The sequence below is a fragment of the Eumetopias jubatus genome, unplaced genomic scaffold (genome assembly GCF_037043125.1).
Source record: "Eumetopias jubatus isolate StellerSeaLion01/CBP00866 unplaced genomic scaffold, mEumJub1_p1.0 scaffold_14, whole genome shotgun sequence".
Taxonomy (NCBI): domain Eukaryota; kingdom Metazoa; phylum Chordata; class Mammalia; order Carnivora; family Otariidae; genus Eumetopias; species Eumetopias jubatus.
The window spans coordinates 59,186,031-59,206,559 of NW_028274820.1; the positions used below are offsets into that span (position 1 = coordinate 59,186,031).

Genomic DNA, 20,529 nt, shown 5'->3' on the forward strand with positions numbered 1-20,529 from the left:
AGAAGCACCCAAGCTGGCTAGGTCTGGGATAGTGAGGCAGAATAACTTGAAGGCAGATCAGCCCTCAAAACCAGCTAGGTCTTGGGCTCAAACCCTCACTCAGTCTCCTGAAAGGTAGGCCATTCTGAATTCAGGAGCCCACTTTCTACTTCTGGCCAGATCCAGAGGGACAGCCCCCTTGGCTACTCTAACCATACCCTTTGGCTATAAGAAGATGCATTATTATAGAAAGATGAATTCCAGAGGCCAGGCTGAGATGGATTCTTCCTGCAGCCTGTACTTTCCCTTCCTTCTACTCTGGTTTTTACTCAGCCCTGAGGACATGCCTGTCCACTCTGAAGACAGGCCTGGAGGTTCCACAGACCCTTAACCCACTTGGCACTTCCAAAGGTCCACCCTTGCAGGTCTTGCCCTGATGGCTCTCTCAGCCAGTGACTTGCCCCAGACGGGGAACCATGTGTTTATATTTAACACAAAGTTTTAGTAAAAATTCTAACAATCTGACTTTAAAAAAAAGAGAAAGACTGACCATTTCTTGGCAATCTAAATTACCATTAACGGGGCACCTGGGTGGCTCAGCTGGTTAAGCATCTACCTTCAGCTCAGGTCATGATCCCAGGGTCCTGGGATCAGGTCCCACATGGAGCTCCTTGCTCAGCAGGGAGCCTGCTTCGCTCCCTCTGCCTGCCACTCCCCCTGCTTGTGCTGTGTCTAATAAATAAAATCGTAAAAAAAAAAAAAACCACTTAACATATGGAATGTCTCGTGGATGAACTGAAAGAATGGCTTAGTTGTCCATTTTTGTGCAAGAGCTAATATCTCAAAAAAATTCTTTATAATTTAAGTGTAGTAGACAGAACTCTGTCACATGGACTTCAGATGTTAAGGCCCTCAACTAGAAAGCATGTAACACATCTGATGAGATTCTGAAAAGAAGTAAGGGATTTTCATTGCTTAAGAGGTGAGGGCATGTTTAAGGGAAACATCAAAGAATAAGGAAAACTCAAGGACCAATAGCAACATGAAGCCGTTATCCCCCATCAGGGCAGAAGGGAATCTGGGGAAAAAAGTGCTCAGTCACATCTGTCCCTCCCATCTCAGATCTGTGTCTCCTGTGGACCCAGCCAGGGGCCTGGCTCAGTAGGAGTTAGCTCCTCAGTTTGCCATCTCCAGGGGCACTGAAGAAGGGAACAAAGGTTTAATGAAACGTATCTGACTAGCCTAAAGGATCAAGTCCATAACTCAAAGCAGAATGGGCTTCATACCCTTACCTCTATTCTAAATATTAAGGCTTTCCTTTCTGCAGATAGTTTTATTATTTTGGGATCATTAATGGACGTAGAACACTTTTGAAATTTAAGAAATTAAAAATCATTTTGAATTGTCATGTTAGCAAATAAGTCTCCAGCCCACTAAGAATGTATATACAATTTGCTAGTAAATGAAAAAATCTTGTCCGACCACTTCAGCTTAGATGGTCCTATAGCATCCAGACACAGAAAGCCTCGTATTTGTTGTACTATGGGCCTTAAAAACATGGTATTTGGTGGAAAGGGAAACCAAATATACATTTAAAACAAGTCTAACTGGTCTGAATCCTCAAAAAAGAAAACCCTTAAGTACAAAGCTAGGGGAGGGGAGTCAGGAATGTGAGCTTACTAAAATGTAAAGATAAAACCCCCATGACAGACCAAAACCGGAAATCCTGGGTAAAAATATTTTTTAAGTGCCTCGAACTCAAAAGCAAGAAAGGGAACTCTGTAGATACTAGAAGCAAAGAGGCTACTCCAGAATATTTTTTTTAAAGATTTCATTCATTTATTTGACAGAGAAGAGCGACAGTGACAGACGGAACGGAACCCAAGCAAGTAGAGTGGGAGAGGTTGAGAAGCAGGCTTCCCGACGAGCAGAGAGCCCGATGCAGGGCTCAAGTCTCAAGACCCAGGGTCTTGGGATCATGACCTGAGCCAAAGGCAGACACTTAATGACTGAGCCACCCAGGCGCCCCTCAAATCCAGAATTTAAAAGATAATCAGACACCCAAACTGAAGAAGCCCCAATGAAAAATTAGATACAGATGTCATGACAGAGACTGGGGTTGAATAGATGAGGAATGAGGTCTCAAGCCCATACTTGGGGGTACCTAAATTCCCCACTTAAAGCTCAGAATTTATAAAGACTCTTCAGGAGATGGGACTAGGACAATCCTAGCCACCACCTAGGAGACAAGAGCAAGGAAGCAGTCTATCCATCCTTAGGGATCAGAACCCCAAATGAGCCCAACGTTTTAGAGTCTGAATACACACTACCATTACTATCAGGAATCCTGAGCCAAAAAAGCAAGGTCTACAAAATGATACAAAAACTGGTTGGTCCTTGCAGAGAAAAACAAAATTGTTTTTATAGTTAGCGGGTAACCCTTGGTATGTAGGATTCCTACAGAAACAATTACCAACAAAGATGAGTTCACCCTTAATATAAAAGAAAAATTAAGACAGAATGAGAAAATCTAAGTTATTTCTAATAGGAGTCCCAGAAAAGACTAGAAAGTATGAAGGTGAAGTAGTCTTCAGTGTTTATGGCAAAGTATTTTGAAAATTAAAGTGATTTTAGGACTCAGATTAAAGGAGTACAGAGTCCTAAGCAGAATAAATAAAAACAAATTAAGTCCAATACATCAAAGTGAAATAGGACAACAAAGACTACAAAGAAAAAAAAAACTTTAAAATTACTGGGGAAAAAATTGGCTATAAAATGACAGACTGACATCAGTAGCAATACATGCCTTACTGCAAAGCACAAAGGGAAAACATTAAACTTGATCATTTTACCAAATCACTGTTTTAAGCATGAAAGCAAAATAACTCCCAGGTTATAAAAACTGAGTTTACCACTGGTGGAGCCTCTCTAAAAAGAGCTGTCAAAGGAGTTATTTCAATAAGAAACAAACCTGAAGGCTGGGATGAAGCAATGAGTGAAACTGGCAAAACATTTTGGTATATCTATGTATTTGACATTAACCATGGTAAAAGTAAGGTGGAACGAAGAATACTAGCCAAAAATATGAAAGATGGTTAGGGCAAGAACGGGGGAGGGGAGGAAGATACTGAAAGAGGAACGTAGAAGTTCCAAAATAGGGATAAAAAAATCCAGAACGGAGACACGACCTGGTTATCCTTTCAAGATTAAGCCTGAAGGCCCAAGCAACCTCCTCTGCCTTTTAACTTAATGGTGCACCTTACATTTTTTTCTAGAGATCTCTAAATGGGACAGAAACAGCTTTCTCTCTGGAAGACTTATTTCAGATGCTTTCATCACAGCCTGAAAATTCACTGGAGGTAATTGGAACCTTGGCTTTTACCTTGTAGGAAAATCTGCACTGATCATGAATACATTTAACCTCTTTAATGCGATGACACGGTTTATGACAGAGTAATACTGTTAACAGTACTGCATTATGTAAGTGCACAGATTTAGGATTTTTATACAACTACTTCAATTTTAGAGAATTAACCAAATATGTATACTGTTCCTCCTCCATGATCATAAGGATATAGTTAAATTTAGGATTCATTGAATCAGAACGACAGTAAATAAGGGCACCTGGGTAGCTCAGTCGGCTAAGCCTCTGCCTTTGGCTCGGGTCACGCTCCCAGGATCCTGGGATTGAGCCCTGCATCAGGCTCCCTGAGCCTGCTTCTACCTCTCCTCCTGTCCCTCCTCCCCTGCTCATGCTGTTGATAAATAAACAAAGCAGTAAACATTTGACAAACTAAGGCATAGATTATTTTTGATACCATTTATGTCTTGATCATACTCTACTATGCTGGTCCGATTAAAAAAAAAAAAAAAAAAAAACCCAGAAGACCCACCCACCTTGCCCAGAGACTACTTCAGTGTGGATTCAACGCTAACAGCTAGGTTGTTTACATCTATAAAGCAGCGAATTACAGTTAAGATTAGAATAGCAAGACCAACTTTTATATTAACTGAATTAAACTTTCTAAATTTCCAATATGTACAAAAAAATCTTTCCCCAAATACGGCATCATTCAGATTTGGGCTCACATTGCATATTGTATTTGTCTAGATTTAGTAAAAGTGATTGTGATTCATAGGTAACTGTATAGAGGAATTGACAAAAGAGGAAAGAGTGCTCTATTAAGTTACTAGAACTGCTGCTGAAATAAGGTTGTGTATTTAAAGTGCTTTCCCACCCTCCCCCCTTTTCAGGGCATCTCCCTTGGAAATACTTTTCTGGGAAGTATCAATGATGGCATGAATTCTTCAACACACAATGTAAACTTTAGCCAAGCTATAAGTCACGATGTGAATCTCCATGAGGCCATGTTGCTGTGTCCTGACAATACATTTAGAAGAGAACCAGTAGCAAGGACTTCACAACCACAAGAATCATTTCTGCAGTTAAATTCTCATACTACCACTCCTGAACAGACCCTTCCTGGAACTAATCTGACAGGATTTCTTCCCCTTGTTGGCAGTCAGATGAGGAATCTAACAAGTCAAGATCTTCTGCATGACCTTGATATAAACATATTTGATGATATAAATTTAATGTCTTTGGCCACAGAAGGTTTTGATCCAATGGAAGTGTCTCACCTTTTTGAAGAACCAGATTCAGATTCTGGGCTTTCCTTAAATTCAAGCCACAATAGTACCTCTGTCACCAAGTCTAATTCCTCTCGGTCTGTGTGTGAAGGCGCTGCAGGTTGTAGTAGTGACCTTGAATCTCTTTCCCACCATGACTTGGAAGGAGCTGTAGGAGGGTACTACCCAGAGCCCAGTAAGCTTTGTCACATGGACCATAGGAGTGATTCTGGTTTTTGTGGGGACCTTGCATTTCAACACATTTATCATAACCACACTTACCACCTACAGCCAAGTGCCCTAGATTCCACTTCTAGATCTTTTTCGTGGCATGGGAAGTCACAGAAAGTGAGTAAGTACCTCAATGACACAGACAGAAACTTAAGCCGTGATGAGCGGCGTGCTAAGGCTCTGCATATCCCTTTTTCTGTAGATGAAATTGTCCGTATGCCCGTTGATTCTTTCAACAACATGCTAAGCAGGCACTACCTGACAGATTTACAAGTGTCACTCATCCGTGATATCAGAAGAAGAGGGAAAAATAAAGTTGCTGCTCAGAACTGTCGAAAACGCAAACTGGACATAATTCTGAATCTTGAAGACGATTTATGTAACTTGCAAGCCAAGAAAGAAATCCTTAGGAGAGAAAGAGCCCAGTATAACAAAGCTATTAACACAATGAAACAAAAACTGCATGACCTTTATCATGACATTTTTAGTAGGTTAAGAGATGATGATGGTAGGCCAGTCAATCCAAACCAGTATGTTCTTCAGTGCAGCCAAGATGGAAGTGTTTTGATTGTACCTAAGGAACTGGCGACCTCAGGCCACAAAAAAGAAAACCGTAAGGGAAAAAGAAAGTGAGGAAATTAAAGACAGATTCCATTAAGACGTATAAGGTTATCAAACGGGTACATAGCCACAAACCACTGAAACTGCTTCAAAGTTTGGCACAAGTATCTTTTACTACTGCTACTTGAATCACTCAGGGCTACGTTTTGAAGCTTTTGGACAAATTTGTGGTTAGTTTTGGGGAAGCCACAACTTTTCATGAAGCCCGACTGCATTATATGCAGGACTCCAGACAGGACAGTCCAGTCACTTGATTGCCACTTTTTTTTTTTGGTGACTTGAAATGCAATGTAATTTAGCTTTTAGCTTTTAAGTATTTTAGCACTGTAGTTAGCACTGAATATATGGAGTCTTAGTATGAATACTTAATTTACAACTTTCTGTGGAAACAAATTTTGTATTTGAATTTATAAAAATTTCTTATATAGAAATTCTAACCATATTTATCTTGGGTATTTGTTCTCCACAAAACCCACATTCAGGTATACAGGTGATATACGTAGCCAACAGGGCAGCATAGTGTGGCTTTCAGTATTTGCACAAAAAGTGGCTTAAGTCCAATCAGTCACCCCTTGGACTTACCCAACTTCTAAACCAAGGTGCCAAGGAACATTGCGGCTTCAAAACATGTCTAAGGACAAAGACCTTTACACAGGTTTATGCCTCTTTTAAGTACACACAGCTACTTGCATATAGAGAAATAGACCTACCTAGCAAATTCAACCAGCCTGTAGAAACGTTTGCACATCTATAACATGGATCGCTCCCCCAAAAGGCCTCAACATAGTAATGTGAAAACATTACAAGCAACACAAGCCAACAGTAGGGGAAAGGGGAAGTCAGTAGAGTATGGGCTTTACAACCAAATAAAACCTGCAATAATTGGAACCACATGAAAGACTCTTAAATGCTTAAAAAAGGCAAAAACAGAGTAAGTGGATTTGAAAACGAACTAAATGGTCTTAGAAATAGTGGCATTTGGAATGAAAGCTCAATGACCTTATTTCAACAGCAACCTGAAGATAATTTTCTGAATATGTTCAAGGTTTGGCAACATTAAAATGAGTCGATGTCATAATGGTCTACCAAAGGATATCACAAGAGTACCACCTTGGTTTAGAGAAATGCAGTGGCTTCAGAGTCTAGATTTTTATTAACGCTTTTAAACAAGTTATTCTAGTCAGTTTTGTAGTGCCCAGAAATTACTTCAAATCTACAACTTAAACTTCCACAGTATTACCTCACCTACAAGTAGCCTTATCCACCCAATTGTTAACACTTATGACGGTGCATTATCCTCAAATCCCTGAAAATATCAAGCACCACAACAGAACTATACACGAAAGGATCAAACGTGGATAAATAGGGACCTAAGAACAGGGACTTAAAATTTTGACATTCACAGTAACCGAAGCTTAAGATAGTTTAGTTTTAATCTGGAAGGTATTTGGTGCATTGTGAGCAAAGGTAAATGCACCAAACTTCCAAAGGAAAACCTGGCCTCGAAGCATGTAAACTTCAGCTGCTTACTCTCATACCAGTTTCAGCAGTGGAAAGCCCACTGCCAAGATTTTAGTCCAAGTCCCCTTCCTGATTAGGAATGTAATGGACACCTGAAGGATTACTAAAATGTTCTACAAGCTAGTGGTCTTAAAACGTTTTCCTGGAGTTCAGAAAGGTTACAGAAAAGGAGAAATCTGATCTATTCAGCTTCAGATCGTAGAAACTGACCATGTTCAGAATCTCAAAAAGTTCTCACTGAAGCTATATCCACTTTGCTTGGTAGAACCTGAACCAAATTGCTCACTCAGCTAAGACATGGTTATACAGTTAAAGACTGTTGTACTGAGAAGCTATTATCAGAATAAGGTTTCAAGGAAGGGGCACGTGTCCTCATACCCCCAGTGTGTTCCTAAGTAGTTGGTATAGGGCTTACAAATGCAAATTTCAAGGGAATCAGTAAGACTTAAGACAGCTGAGATCAGTAATGCTTACTCTTAGGCAACTAATTTAACCCTTAGCTGCTTTTACATTTTCTGGTGGGTACCCCTTTTCCCTCCTGAATCTGCAGTGGATAGGCCCAAATTTACATCCCAGTTTGAATTGGTCCCAACAGGAAACTAGTCTTACCTTCTTTACCTATGGAAAATAATTGTTAAATCTGGTTGGTCAGCCAGATTCTCAGCATCTCATTTGTCCTTTTCCGAATAAAGCCTTCATATTTCTCAAGTAACCATCAACAGGTATCCATGTTGAACCACCTTACAGGTGAAATTAGATTTTCAAGTGTATATGATTTCCATGCAACATGTACTAAATAATGTCCGGATGTCTGGATCCCTCTAAAGGCTGGTTTCAGTTCAGCAAGGACCTTTGGAATATAGCAGTCAGAAAACCCATCTGCACACATTCAAGCCTCAGAACAAATGTCAGCCTACATAGGGCATGTATCAGGACTTAAAACCTTTTTATAGTTGGGATGAGTCTTAATTTTTCCCTTCTATAATCTTCAAAGAAATGAATTTGCCCCTTTCTTGGGAAGGTGAGTCTACTCACCTCGTTAGTTTGCCCCAGTCACCAAAAAACCTTACATCTATGTGATCGGCGCAGTAGTAAACAGTGGTTATTAAAACTGAGTGGGGTCTATCAACCACCCAGTCATTCCAAAGCTCAAAAGATCAGATTTTGCCAAGAATGTATCTGTTTTTAGTATATTGGGATGTTTTCTACCTTTTTGGAAAGGAACCCACACTTGTGAACTAGTGAATGTCATTACTGAGAAACAGGATTCAAGTTTCCTTAAATTAACTCAGTAAACACCTAGTACAAATAGTTATAATCCCTTTCAGACCTTAGCTTGTATCCATACACCAGTTATTTAAAAATTTAAACGCGACAGAACCAGTTTCAGATACTTCCAAGTAAATATTAACACTCTAATGTGGAAGTCAGCCCTCAATATGGCTCCCAATGATGCTAGGTTCTCAGTAATCCTAGAAGTAACCCCCTTCCATTCACATGTTGTGACCATTATAATAAAAGGTACTACACTTCCAAATGTTGATTCTATTGGGTTTTGATTGCTCCAAAAGCTCAGTATAGGGAAAGGGAATAGCCAGCCCCAACTTGCCAACCCTGTCAGCATGCCCTAGTGAAGTTTTTCCTAACTGCAACCTTGAGCTTCAGCAAAAATGACACAGCTAAGTTTTCAAGATGTTGACCTGCAAATACTATGTAAAGTAACAAATTCATTGTTGCTCCAAATTTCTAAGTATTGAGGTTAAAGGTTAAGCCTGATGTAGTAATATAATGCAACATCTGCGAAAAAGTTATTTCCTTCATTTAGAAAACTTATAACCTACCTTAAATCTGAAGTTTTAATAGAAATTAACAGCTCAATATACAACATACACACAAGGGAAATGCCTATGTTGATTATTCAACATTACCTTAAGTTGCAATAAGCCAGTTCATTTCAGCCTATTGTGTATTTAATTTTCTTAAAATTTGTCCTGATTAAGGGTTGCGTACTTCAGGGTGTGTTGTCATACATCAACTTAATTTACCTCCTTTGAGTCTGAGTTCTTGGGAGAGCCGCATTTTTTAAAACCTTCAAATATTTACCTTATTTTTAAGTACTCTTAAGTTTACAGATGGACGTATCTACTTTAAGTAACAGCTTAACTCATCTTCTGTTAACCATCAGTTTGACTTACCTGTGAGATACCTCATTATCAAAACAAAAAATTAAATCAACTTTACTATGTATCTTTCCTGTTATCTTTCATTGTTTCAGGTAAATATATACAAGAAAGCCACTGCTTGTTAAATTCTCTCCACCATATTTAAACCTTTAAAAAGACAACCACTGAAACTCAGAAGGCATATAAAGGTAATTGACATTTGAGAAGCTACCACGACAGACTGTGCTTTGCACTTAATTGGGACCAGTTTAAAATACTTGCAACAACTCCACCAGCAATGTTAAACATACAAGGTAAAGCCAGAAAACTAGAGCAGTATTCAAACGCTGAATGTACAGTATATAAAGAATGGCATTTTATTAGGGACAGCCAATAATGTCCACAATGCTTTTCTTATTTGACTATCAATACTGAAAGAAAATGGCAATATGCATAGCTTTGTGAAACTGCTTTAAAAATCTAGGGGATGGCAATCTTTTAGACAACTGAATGTTTATAGAACAAGATTCACACATTTTATGTGTAAGCATTACACCAAATATTTGAATACAAAAGTGTTTATTTTATAAACTTTATATTTAAAATAGAATTTTTGTCTGTCTACTCACAAAACCTAGTTTAAAACATGATACATTTCTCTCTAGCTTACTTGATGTTACTCTTTTACAAACAATACTCATTTTGTAATTGTTTTATATTAAGAACCTGTACTAAATGAAGTTTGTATTTTATCAGAAAACATTTCCCTTTAAACTTAAAGTGCTTTTTTAAATGAAGGCACCAACAAGAACTACTTTCAGATGGTACAGAATTTCTTATTTCTTGAAGACTCTGTGGTTGACCACTTCTTCATTAGTTACCTGCAGCAAGACACCTTCCTGCCAAAGGAAAAAAAAAGTATCTGAAGAAGTTTATCATGTTTGTCCAAAGAACCTAAATAACTTCAGTGGTGGTCTTAGGATCAAAGAAGACTCACTGGTGCATACAGTAGAATATGCCCTGATTATCACATTCCTGAAAAGGCAATAAAGCCAGGCAAATCAAACTGATGGCAAATCAAACTGATGACATTTAGAATTTCAGCAGCCAACCTACATCTCTCCTATAAGGTAGGGGGTTGGGAAAGAATTACCACATTTAAACCCAAATATTTAGTACTGGATACATACAGGATTTATAATGTAGACACTTTATTTGTAAGTATAAACTATCATCTGGAAATAGTTTCAACCATTTTACCCTACCTTCTCCTGAGCCTGATCCTGATAAGCATGTAAAGCTAGAACAACCATATAACAGAAGAACAAAATGTCTTTATTTTTAATAAAAACCACTAGTTCACTCAAAATGCTTGATCCAAGAAACGTGAATACAGAAGGGTGTAATGATGGGTAATTTCATGATTTATTCAACTTGCAGCCTAACTTTTACCTACCATTTTACTACCAACACCACTGAAGGAACCAAGAAAAGCTTTATTAATGATCACTTGGCTTGCGCCTCAGCTGTTGAAATGAAGCACTTTACAGTCTTTGTGGCAGCAGAATATACTTGTCCATGGTTCATATCAATGCTAAAATTCCAGCAGGGAAAAAAATGATATGTTAAGCACCTGAATCTTCATAGAGGGGGAGGGGGGTGGGAAGGAAGGAAAAAAAAGAGGGGGAAAAACAACCAAAATAATTTAAGTAAATGACAGATTGGAAAACAGGGTTTATAAGATTATTCTGAGTTTATAAATTGTTAAACTCAAATTTATACTATGTTAAGCTACGTAAGAACCGCTATACTGAAAGGCCATTGAAGAGTAGTATTAGTTTATCTTTTGGGGAGGAAAATTAAGAAAGGAAAAGTAAATAAGATCTTACCTAAAGAAGTTTAACTGAAGCTTAGAACTATTTTGCTCTACACCCTCAGCTTTCGTTGTCATCCTTATAAACTACTGTAGTTAAAGCTTTGCAGAAACAGCACAGTTTTTTAAGACTGGCTGAACTTAGTAGCCGTCAAGAGTTCTCTTGTACTAGACCTGTATCCCTGAAGAGTACCTCGCTGGGGTTATTTCCTTTCCTTGCATTGAAGAAGCAGCATCTAAAAGATCTAAAAAGGTGTTTCTCTTTGCAGAGATATCCCTTAAGTTATCTAGATAATTTAATCCTGATGAATTGCAGACAACACACTTACATCTGACCAGCATTTATCTTACACAAATATAACAACAGCTTTGCAATGGACCTTAATTATACTACCCACTCCTTAACTTATTTAAAATAAAAAGTCTATAATTACACAATTTCCTTTAGAATTATTTTATTAAATCATAAATGTACAACAGCTTCTTAACTCTACACACGCACTTAAATTTTTTTAAAGGAAAAACGTTATGTCTTATTACACCATGATCCTGGCTAATAGCTTTTCAAAACTTTGAGAAAAATCTTAAAAAAGGTTTCACATGTCACCTGAAACTTACAAATTTAACATTATCAAAGAAGGAATGCTTCTACACTCTTACAAAGACCACTAGAAAGAAACAACAATTAAAAAGCTAAGAAACTGTCTCAAAGGCATTTTTTTTTTTTTTTTTACAATCCTTCCTCCACAGTAAGGTAATGTTATTAAATAATCCAATCCATTCACAAAATGGCTCTCTGCATCTGCTCTGGTGTCTTCTGCCATATCACTGCATATTTATGCATGACTGAGATAAGAGTTTCCTTAACATTGTTATTTCGATAACCTGAAGCTGTTCTGTTACCTCTGGGCTCTCATCCTCTCCTATTTATACAGTGAAGCCTGTTTCAACAGAAGTAAAGAGTAAAAAAAAAATAGGTTATGAAATTATCCATCTAACCAGATTTTAAGGAAAGATAACATGATCCTAAAAAGCTTTTACTCCTGGCAGCTAGATCTCCCAAGACAATAATAATGTAAAACTCAAAAGCTACTTACCCATGGCAAATAGGAAGAAGCTCAATATCGGCTTCTCCCTCCATAACCCCCACTTCCTCCACTGCCTCCAGGACCATAGTTTCCTATAATCATTGAAACAGCAAGAGAAGGCAAACTTACTTCCATTTTCCATAATAAGCCTAATACTAACTATAACTGATTTCTATTTTATAGACATTCGTTGAAACACACAGCTCATAACCTGTTATTTGCTTATAGTTAACCTACTACTTGGGAGATCAAGTATCCAAACTCACAGGAAGTTTAATTTTGCCCTTTACACTTGAGAACATTTTACTGCTGCTATTCCTTTATAGGGTTGTCTACCACAATTATTGGAGTCAGTACAGGGTTAAAAAAACAAAGCAAACATAAGAGGCATAAAAACATTGATTTAGTACTACTACAAACTTTCTCAAAACCTTAAATAATACTTCTAGTAAATAATCCCAAACTTTTACTCAATTAACTTTCAAAGACAGAATTCCTACAACTTTATACACCTTGCAATGTGCTCTTCTTTGGCTTCTTTTTTAGGAAATTAGTGAAGGAAAAAGATCCCCACCTGAAATGTCTTACTTTTGCCAAGTCCTAAATATTTTATACCACTGAATATCCCCACCATTTCAAGTAACACTGAATTACAAAGGAAGTATTAAACTAGCAATCAGGATGTCTTCCATTCTTAAAGTCATGAAAGTATTCTTTAATCACAAAATTTAATCTAATAAATTACCTCCACCATATGGTCCTCCCATGTTCCTGCTACCACCAAAGTTTCCACTCTTCATTGGACCATAGTTAGAGGGTTGCTGGTTATAATTTCCAAAATCATTGTAATTTCCACTTCCATAATTTCCTGTGAAAAAATTGGAATAGGTTTTGCACAATAACTTTCAAAATAACATATTCAAGCATTAAACCAGTGAAACATGGTAAGCATATTTAGGACAAATCTCCCACAAAAACAATCATCAGAATAAACGCAAGACACCTATCTACAACTCTACAGTTTTTTTTTAATACTATTGACAACATTGAAATGCAAAATCTCATGTGTTAAAAGTCATTAATTCCAATCCAAATTCCCACATAAAGGTTGCAGGTGAATTTATTACCTCCTCCATAGTTGTCATAACCACCTCCGTAGCCCCCACCCTGGTTGCCATATCCAGGTCCTCCACCACCATATCCTCCTCTTCCTCCTCCATAACCAGGGCTACCTCCAAAATTGCCACCTATTATAAAATAAGCCTTTAAGTAATTACTTAATAATTTCAATGGCATTTGAACTGTCTTATCACACCCATTTCCAGCTTTCCAAAACACATTCTTATAAACATAGTATTTATTCTATGAAATCTCTTAACAGCCTCAAGGGCAGAACAGAGTACCTATCCTTGATAAACATTTAGGGGAAGGGAGCACCTGTTTAACTGGATAAACACCTTTACAGAGACAAATACTCGCAATGCCACAGCTCTCCCGACAGCAAAAATGTTAAAGATTCTCTTGAAAATATCTTGAAACATTTGTATTTTGCATAAGGATTGTGGGGGCACACAAGAGGCATAGGGTAGCAGGACAAAAAAAAAAGCCACACACCCCTACTGGTCCAAAAGATTAAGTTCCAAACGTTGTTTCCCCATAAATTCCAATGTCTCTTAAATAATATCCCCACCACACCTTTTCTGAGTAGAAATGGGGGGAGGACCAGAAATTAGCAAACTTGCATGTAATTCAAAACTGCAAATGGCAGTCTTCAATTATTGAAATAAAAGACCTCATCTTTCTCATAATACCAAATTAGTATATGGATTTCAAACGAAACTGAAATAGGATATAGAATTAAACTTATTTATACTTAAGGAGTGGCAAAACCAGCAGTCAGGTCTATTACTAGCTCAGTTTTTAATATCCCATTCTTAAGAGGCCTTTTGTAAGTATTAACTTTTCTGTACTCTAAAAGAACATACATCTACTACATCACTTGTTATGAACAGTGGCTCACAACTTTAGCTGGTCCCAAGAATACAACTGTACAATTGTGCATTTTAGGAAGTTCTTTCAGTTATTTTTTTTTTTTTAAACAAATTACCCCAGGGGACTTATCTTGGTAAGGGACTAATTTTAAGGTAACAATTGATCTTATATATTCTTCCCCTTACATGTTTACTAGTGGTCTGTTTTTCAGTAAAGCAGCATATAGGATACATCTAGATTAAATTCTTTGCTTGACAAACAATGAATGGGATAGCATGACAGCATCTTTGAATTCTCTATTAAAATCCTAAATGATTTTGCAACTGGTATCTACACCTGCCAAACAATGAATGGGATAGCATGACAGCATCTTTGAATTCTCTATTAAAATCCTAAATGATTTTGCAACTGGTATCTACACCTGCCAAACAAAAATACTCTTTCCAAATGATATACAAGATGCAAATTATAAAGGAATAGCCAAATAACAACCACTACCACCTAAGCCCTTTAAAATGCAAAACATTAAAAATTAATGTATACATATAACTGTACAAAAATATATAGTGCTTTGATCTTTCAAGTCACAAACTAAAATGCAGAAAAAACTGACCTCCAGGTCCTCCTCCATACCCATTATAGCCATCCCCAAATCCACGACCACTTCCATATCCATCTGTTAGAGACAGAAAAAAAAAATTATACCCTGTTCACCCTAGTTGTAACTTCTTACAATCCTTTCCTCTGCATTCTTTATTAGCACCTCTGAATGAAAATTATTAGGAACCACCCTCTTTGTGCTAGAAGAGTGGTGTCACTAAATTTCTTCTTAAAATACAAGTGTTGGGGAGGGGGGTGAGAGGATGGGTTAGCCTGGTGATGGGTATTAAAGAGGGCACGTTCTGCGTGGAGAACTGGGTCTTATGCACAAACAATGAATCATGGAACACTACATCAAAAACTAATGATACAAATACACAGTGATTAACAATAAAAAAATTTGAAAAATACGAAAAGTGTATGTAATTAAATCTCTCAAGGATAATTGTCTAATTTAGGGGCTTGGACTTGGCAAGACTCAAATTTTAAGAGATTCCATTTATTTATGCATAAGAATGACACTGCGTGGGGGCAGCAGGTTTCTCTGTTGGCACCTCATTACATTAGTAATTCAAATATATCTGAAGCCTAAAAGAATGTTACAGACCTCTTACAGTCTATACACAAAGCCTCCACAATATCTTCACTTCCCATTGAGGGGCACACTCATTTTTTTAAGCTAGTTGCAATGTGATGTAACTTTTTTTTTTTTTTTTAAAGCTGACTACCCCTAAAAAAGGAACTCTGCAACTGATTATCTTGGATTACAATTTGTAAGATTATGTTTTTAACTATAACTTCTTACCTGGCTAATTTAGAATCTCCCACCAAGATACAATCTACTTAAGTCTTAAAGTAATTTTAAAGAATTGATTGGATTTCCTGAATCTAATTCAAACAGTTTTTAATTGAGCACATGCACCCTTCTAACACTTAGAACTCCCAACTTACCAGATCCTCCTCTAAAGTTACTTCCTGGCCCTGGTCCGAAATTTCCACCACCACCACGAGAATCTCCAAAACCAAAGTTGCCTGTAGTAAATGCCCAAGTTAGTAACAAGTATTTATTCAAATAAGTTTTAAAAAAAAAATAAACAAGAGTTAAAAGTTACCTCCTCTTCCACTTCTAGAACTTTGGACTTCCTGCATTTCTTGTCTAGACAAAGCCTTTCTTACTTCTGCATTATGACCATTGATGGTATGATATTTCTGCACTGCAATGAAAAGTTCACACTCCATTATATCAACATTATCAGTAAGCAACTTGTACAATCTACCTTTTAATAAAATCAACAAACCCAAAACCTTATAAAAAGCCACACACCTACTGCTTACAGACACTTACACACAATCTTATCCACAGGGTCATGATCATCAAAGGTAACAAATCCAAAGCCTCTTTTCTTTCCAGACTGCCTATCGGTAATTATCTCAATGGTATCGATCTTTCCATATTCCTCGAAGTAATCTCTAAGATGATGTTCCTCAGTATCTTCTTTAATTCCACCAACAAACAGCTTCTTCACAGTTACGTGAGCCCCTGGTTTTCCAGATTCCTGAAATAATGGGAGAAAAAATATCTTAACAGAAGAAACCAAAACACGATTTAAAGCACACTATCTGGGTACCAAAGATAGCTTTTATCCTATAATACATCACGTAAAGCATCAGCTTACGACTAAGAACCGTTTTTGAAAAAAAAAATATGTAAATCTAAAAAAAAAACTAACAGCTTTAAAAAGATAAACAATTCTTTCAAACGTTAGTCTAATCTTCAGTGGGACAAAATATTCTTCATATTTATTGTACAGTTATATTTGCTCACCTCTCTTGCAACAGCACGTTTTGGCTCAACCACTCTCCCATCAATTGAATGAGGTCTTGCAGCCATGGCAGCATCAACCTCAGCCATGGATGAAAAAGTTACAAAACCAAATCCTCTTGATCTTTTGCTTGCAGGATCCCTCATAACCTTAAAACCAAAGGGGAAACTTTAGCCCATTTCACTACTTATGTTATGAACTAGCAATTTAAAAGACTGGCAGTTCTCACAATGAACAGACATTAAAATAATTTTCTCCACATTTTACTCAACATCTTAAACACAGTAGTCCAACAGTTGAAAGACTAGTTATCTGTAGGCACTTTCATGTAACATACCACACAGTCTGTAAGTTTTCCCCATTGCTCGTAGTAGTTCCTCAAACTTTCTTCTGTGGTTTCGAAGCTCAAGCCACCAATAAAGAGTTTACGGAACTGTTCCTTTTCTCTCTGCAAAGGAAAACACCATTTCAATTTTTATTTACATTTCCTCTTTGTATGCAGGAAATTAAATTCTTAAATATGAGGTGACCTGCTGGCAGAGTACCTTTTTCCTCTCCAAAGGAACAGTTTCTAAAGTTTTCTGGGGGGAAAAAAAAAACTTACATCAAATTTAAACCATATGTTAAACTGCATATTAGTTGTGTTACACCAAAAAAAATTGCCCCAGCTGATCTACACAAGTTTCAAAGTCATTAAAGCTTGATCTAAATTTACTTGACATTAAATAATTTTGAATAAATTTAACATCCTTTTATCTTAAAACTTTATGAAGAGAAAGAAATCAAACCTATTCTTTGGTCCTTGAACCCTTAAAGGACTTTTGTCAAAATTTGCATTCAATCCTTTGCCCAAAACAAAGTAATTGGCTTTTAAGTATGCATTGTAAATACACCGCTTTTTAAGATAAAAACTGTTACTTCTTTACTTATAACCCATGATTTACCATTTCAGGATTCAGTGTCCAAAACAGTGACATTTCTTTTCCCTTTACTGCTCCCTCTAGTGGTGATTCTAATGTATCTCAATTTAAAAAAAAACCCACTAAGAAAAAATCATTCTTTCCCCATACAGCAACTCCCCATGGGGGGGGGGGGCAGGCGGGACAGGACTTCAAACATTCAATGTATAATACCAAAATATCCTTATAAAATCTGCCTCTTTCCTTTGACCAAGGCACAAATGGCTTTTATGACCAACGGTGGGTGTCTAGAGCTTCAACAGTTTTTAACATACCTGGTTTTTTGAGGGCACACTTATATTTGGTATTTACAGAACACAGAACAATCTGAATTATTACTGAACCACAAATGCAGTAAAATATTTGCTATAATCTCACTTTTCAAAAACCATAAAACTTTTAAGTGATCACTGCTAACTACTCAGTAGTTTTGTACTACTACAATTTACATTTCATCGAAGAAAAAAAACCACCCACAAAAACTCAGGTGTACTGGCCTTAACAGCCACCGGGCAAAATACACAACACAAATGTCTCTAATTTTACGGGGGGGGGGGGAACACATGGGCTGAAAAATTTTAAGCCCTATAAAACCACCAAACAAGTATGGTGCATTAACAGCCCTGTATTTTCGGCTGTCAGTTAAGAAAAAAACAGGTTATACTTTGTTTTCAGAGAACTAAGTTAAAAAAAATTAAAATATTCAGAAACCAGAATCGGTCATAACGTCCAGGAGCAACTATTATGTGTGTAATACAAATCAAAGCTCAAATATAATTTTCCATACAACAGAAAATAAAATACTTCATAAGCAAATAATATTACAGCTCTCTCAGTTCTATGGAGGTTTTTTCCTCCATGCATGAAATTTCCGAACAGCTCAAAAAACAGTAAGCATTTAGATTTTTTTCCCTGCAGTTCTCAGAATTGTGAAAAATTTTCAAAGGTCAAAAAACTATCAAGCTCCTAAAACATTCAAATAACTCAAATAACGATTACTTGACATATTGGTATTTAAATTAAGCTAATTTATGTAATTAGCGTTAAGTCGGTCTTTTACAATCCACATTACGCAGTTAAAAAAACATTTACAGTAATTTTTACACATCGCTAACAAAAGGCAAAAACTCATTACTTACCTCAATTTTTTTCCAAACTTACCCGATGTCCACTATCGATTACAAACAAAGTTATTTTATAAGTGTGCTTAAGGTCAAAGAAAGTACCCAATCAGGCCCCCTTCGCTTGAGACCTTATTCTTATCAATGTAATGATCAACCATCATAGCAAACAGAGATGAGAAAAGCAAATGACAAAGTTCAAACACATAGTGGCCCAGCCGTTACTCGTAACGAAGCACTGCACCACGTTTTAACCAAAGAGCTAAAGATAAAATCATTTCTCACTTTCCTCTTAATTTCTACCGTACCGCAAGAACCTCGGGAGTTACCCAGTAAAGACTGTTTCCCAGCAAAAATATTGAAATATGAATTCTCCAGTTCAAAAGAAATCCTTCAGGAAAATAAAGAATTGTGAAACCGACACCCCCCCACCACCACCTTCCCCACTGCCACCCACTGTCAGTACTAACTTAATGGCTCCGAATTTTTATTTCTAAAGTTTCCCGCGATTCAACTAGCTTTTTAATCACCGCAAACCCAGATAAAACCGTTACTCAAAAAAACCCACGAGGCTGAAAAACAATGTTCTTAGTATGCCTCGACTTAAAACTGGGCCCGACACCCGGGGTGGTAGTTTTACCTCCTCCTCTTAAACCGTGCGAACCAGCCCCGGGGAACCGACTCCCCCACCCGCCCGCTCTTCGGTGTGGCTTCTGAACGCAATGGCGCCATTTCATCGAGGGGAAAGGAAAGAGCCTCTAACGAGGTGCGCAGGACTTTTAAAAGATCCAAGCTCACAAAACACTCGGAATCCACCTCGAAACGGCATGAAAACAGCCCGAAAACAAAGAAAAATAGTTAACCACTTCTATTCTTGATAAAGGAGTCAAACTAACAGAATCCAGAGATTGAAAAGAAAAACGCTGCGAGGAAGGAAAGGAATGAAAATGGCGGCCGCCAAATCCGGTTCCCGGGAGAGGGGAGGGGGGAGGGGAAACTCCGCAGCCTCGCTCAGGAGGATCTGAAGCCCGCCGAAAAGCTCAGAAGCGGGGACGCCAGGGCCCCCAAATCAGCGTGCTTCGAAGAGGGAGTAAGAATTCCCGCCACCGCGCCCCACTTTTCGCCGAACGAGGGCTGCGTCCGCCATGTGGAAGTTCCCCATCCCCCACCCCCCAGCAAAGGGAAATGGCGCCGGCAGGCTGAGGGTGGGGAAGGTACTGTTCAGTCAAGCCTCCGCTAACGAACCCTCTTCAAAAATATCCTGAGACCAACCGCTTTTGAAGTGGCCCAATTTCACCGCCGCTCTCAGACGGAGGCGGGTGGCCGACTTCCACCGAGGCGCCAACGGCCTCGCCATGCCCTTTTCAATAACTCATTGATTTCAAACCCGTTACCTCCATCGCGGACTCAGTCGCTTCAGCCCGATTTCCCGCAGCCGAGCGAGATGAGAGAGATCTCCGCGGACGAACACGAACCGGACTCGTCCTGGCGCTGTAGTGAGAACTGCCGCTGCTCGAGAAACAACACCGCTAAGAGCACCTCCACACGGGACCCGGCGCTGCTGCTACTGCCGCTAGAGCCGCTGCCGCCGCTTTTCTAGAACCTTCCCCCCGACTAACGCGTCTTCCCCTACGTCAAGCCGTTGCGTAAACGCCCTAACCGCCGCCAATGGCGGGAACGCTCTACGCCCTCCTTACGCCAGGTACGTACTCCTCCCTCCCCTCGCAGCCAGTAGTAGTGCTTGACGTCACTTGCGTAACTGGTCTCAGTGAATTGCGGAAGGCTCGAGTCCTGCGTATTTCTCTCTCACGGAATTGGGTCCAGCCCCCGCCTTAGCGCAGGGCAGGTGAGAAACGGTCGCGCAGTTTGAAATTAACGCTGTCGGGAGGAGCTTAAAGCACAGCCCTAAAGTCCAGCCCCCTCAACCCGG

At 38.4% G+C, this 20,529-nt stretch overlaps 2 protein-coding genes across 7 annotated transcripts in view; one reads left to right on the plus strand and one right to left on the minus strand.

Annotated features, from left to right (window-relative positions):
- NFE2L3 (NFE2 like bZIP transcription factor 3) overlaps positions 1 to 7,693 on the plus strand; it is a 29,796-nt gene extending 22,103 nt beyond the window's left edge. Inside the window, 3 exon segments of the mRNA XM_028119303.2 lie at positions 3,255 to 3,338; positions 4,234 to 5,466; positions 5,468 to 7,693. Coding sequence (XP_027975104.2) covers positions 3,255 to 3,338; positions 4,234 to 5,466; positions 5,468 to 5,497 — 1,347 coding nt within the window. The 3' untranslated portion in view covers positions 5,498 to 7,693.
- Positions 7,694 to 9,497: 1,804 nt separating this feature from the next.
- On the minus strand, positions 9,498 to 20,210 carry HNRNPA2B1 (heterogeneous nuclear ribonucleoprotein A2/B1). Of its 6 annotated transcripts, XR_003611695.2 has the most exons (13): positions 19,994 to 20,210; positions 17,065 to 17,100; positions 16,857 to 16,967; positions 16,522 to 16,668; positions 16,042 to 16,252; positions 15,809 to 15,910; positions 15,648 to 15,728; positions 14,710 to 14,772; positions 13,232 to 13,351; positions 12,850 to 12,972; positions 12,114 to 12,196; positions 10,600 to 10,737; positions 9,498 to 10,042 (listed from the first exon to the last, which is right to left on the minus strand). XR_003611695.2 is itself a non-coding variant. In XM_028119306.2 (12 exons), the coding sequence occupies exons 1-11, from the start codon at positions 19,997 to 19,999 to the stop codon at positions 12,135 to 12,137; spliced, it is 1,062 nt and encodes a 353-aa protein (XP_027975107.1). In that variant the 5' UTR covers positions 20,000 to 20,210; the 3' UTR covers positions 9,498 to 10,042; positions 12,114 to 12,134. The 6 variants fall into 6 exon arrangements, 5 of the variants coding, with proteins under 5 accessions (XP_027975107.1, XP_027975106.1, XP_027975105.1 ...); XM_028119306.2 differs by lacking the exon at positions 10,600 to 10,737; XM_028119305.2 differs by lacking the exon at positions 9,498 to 10,042 and having other exon boundaries at positions 10,457 to 10,737.
- Positions 20,211 to 20,529: the final 319 nt, after the last annotated feature.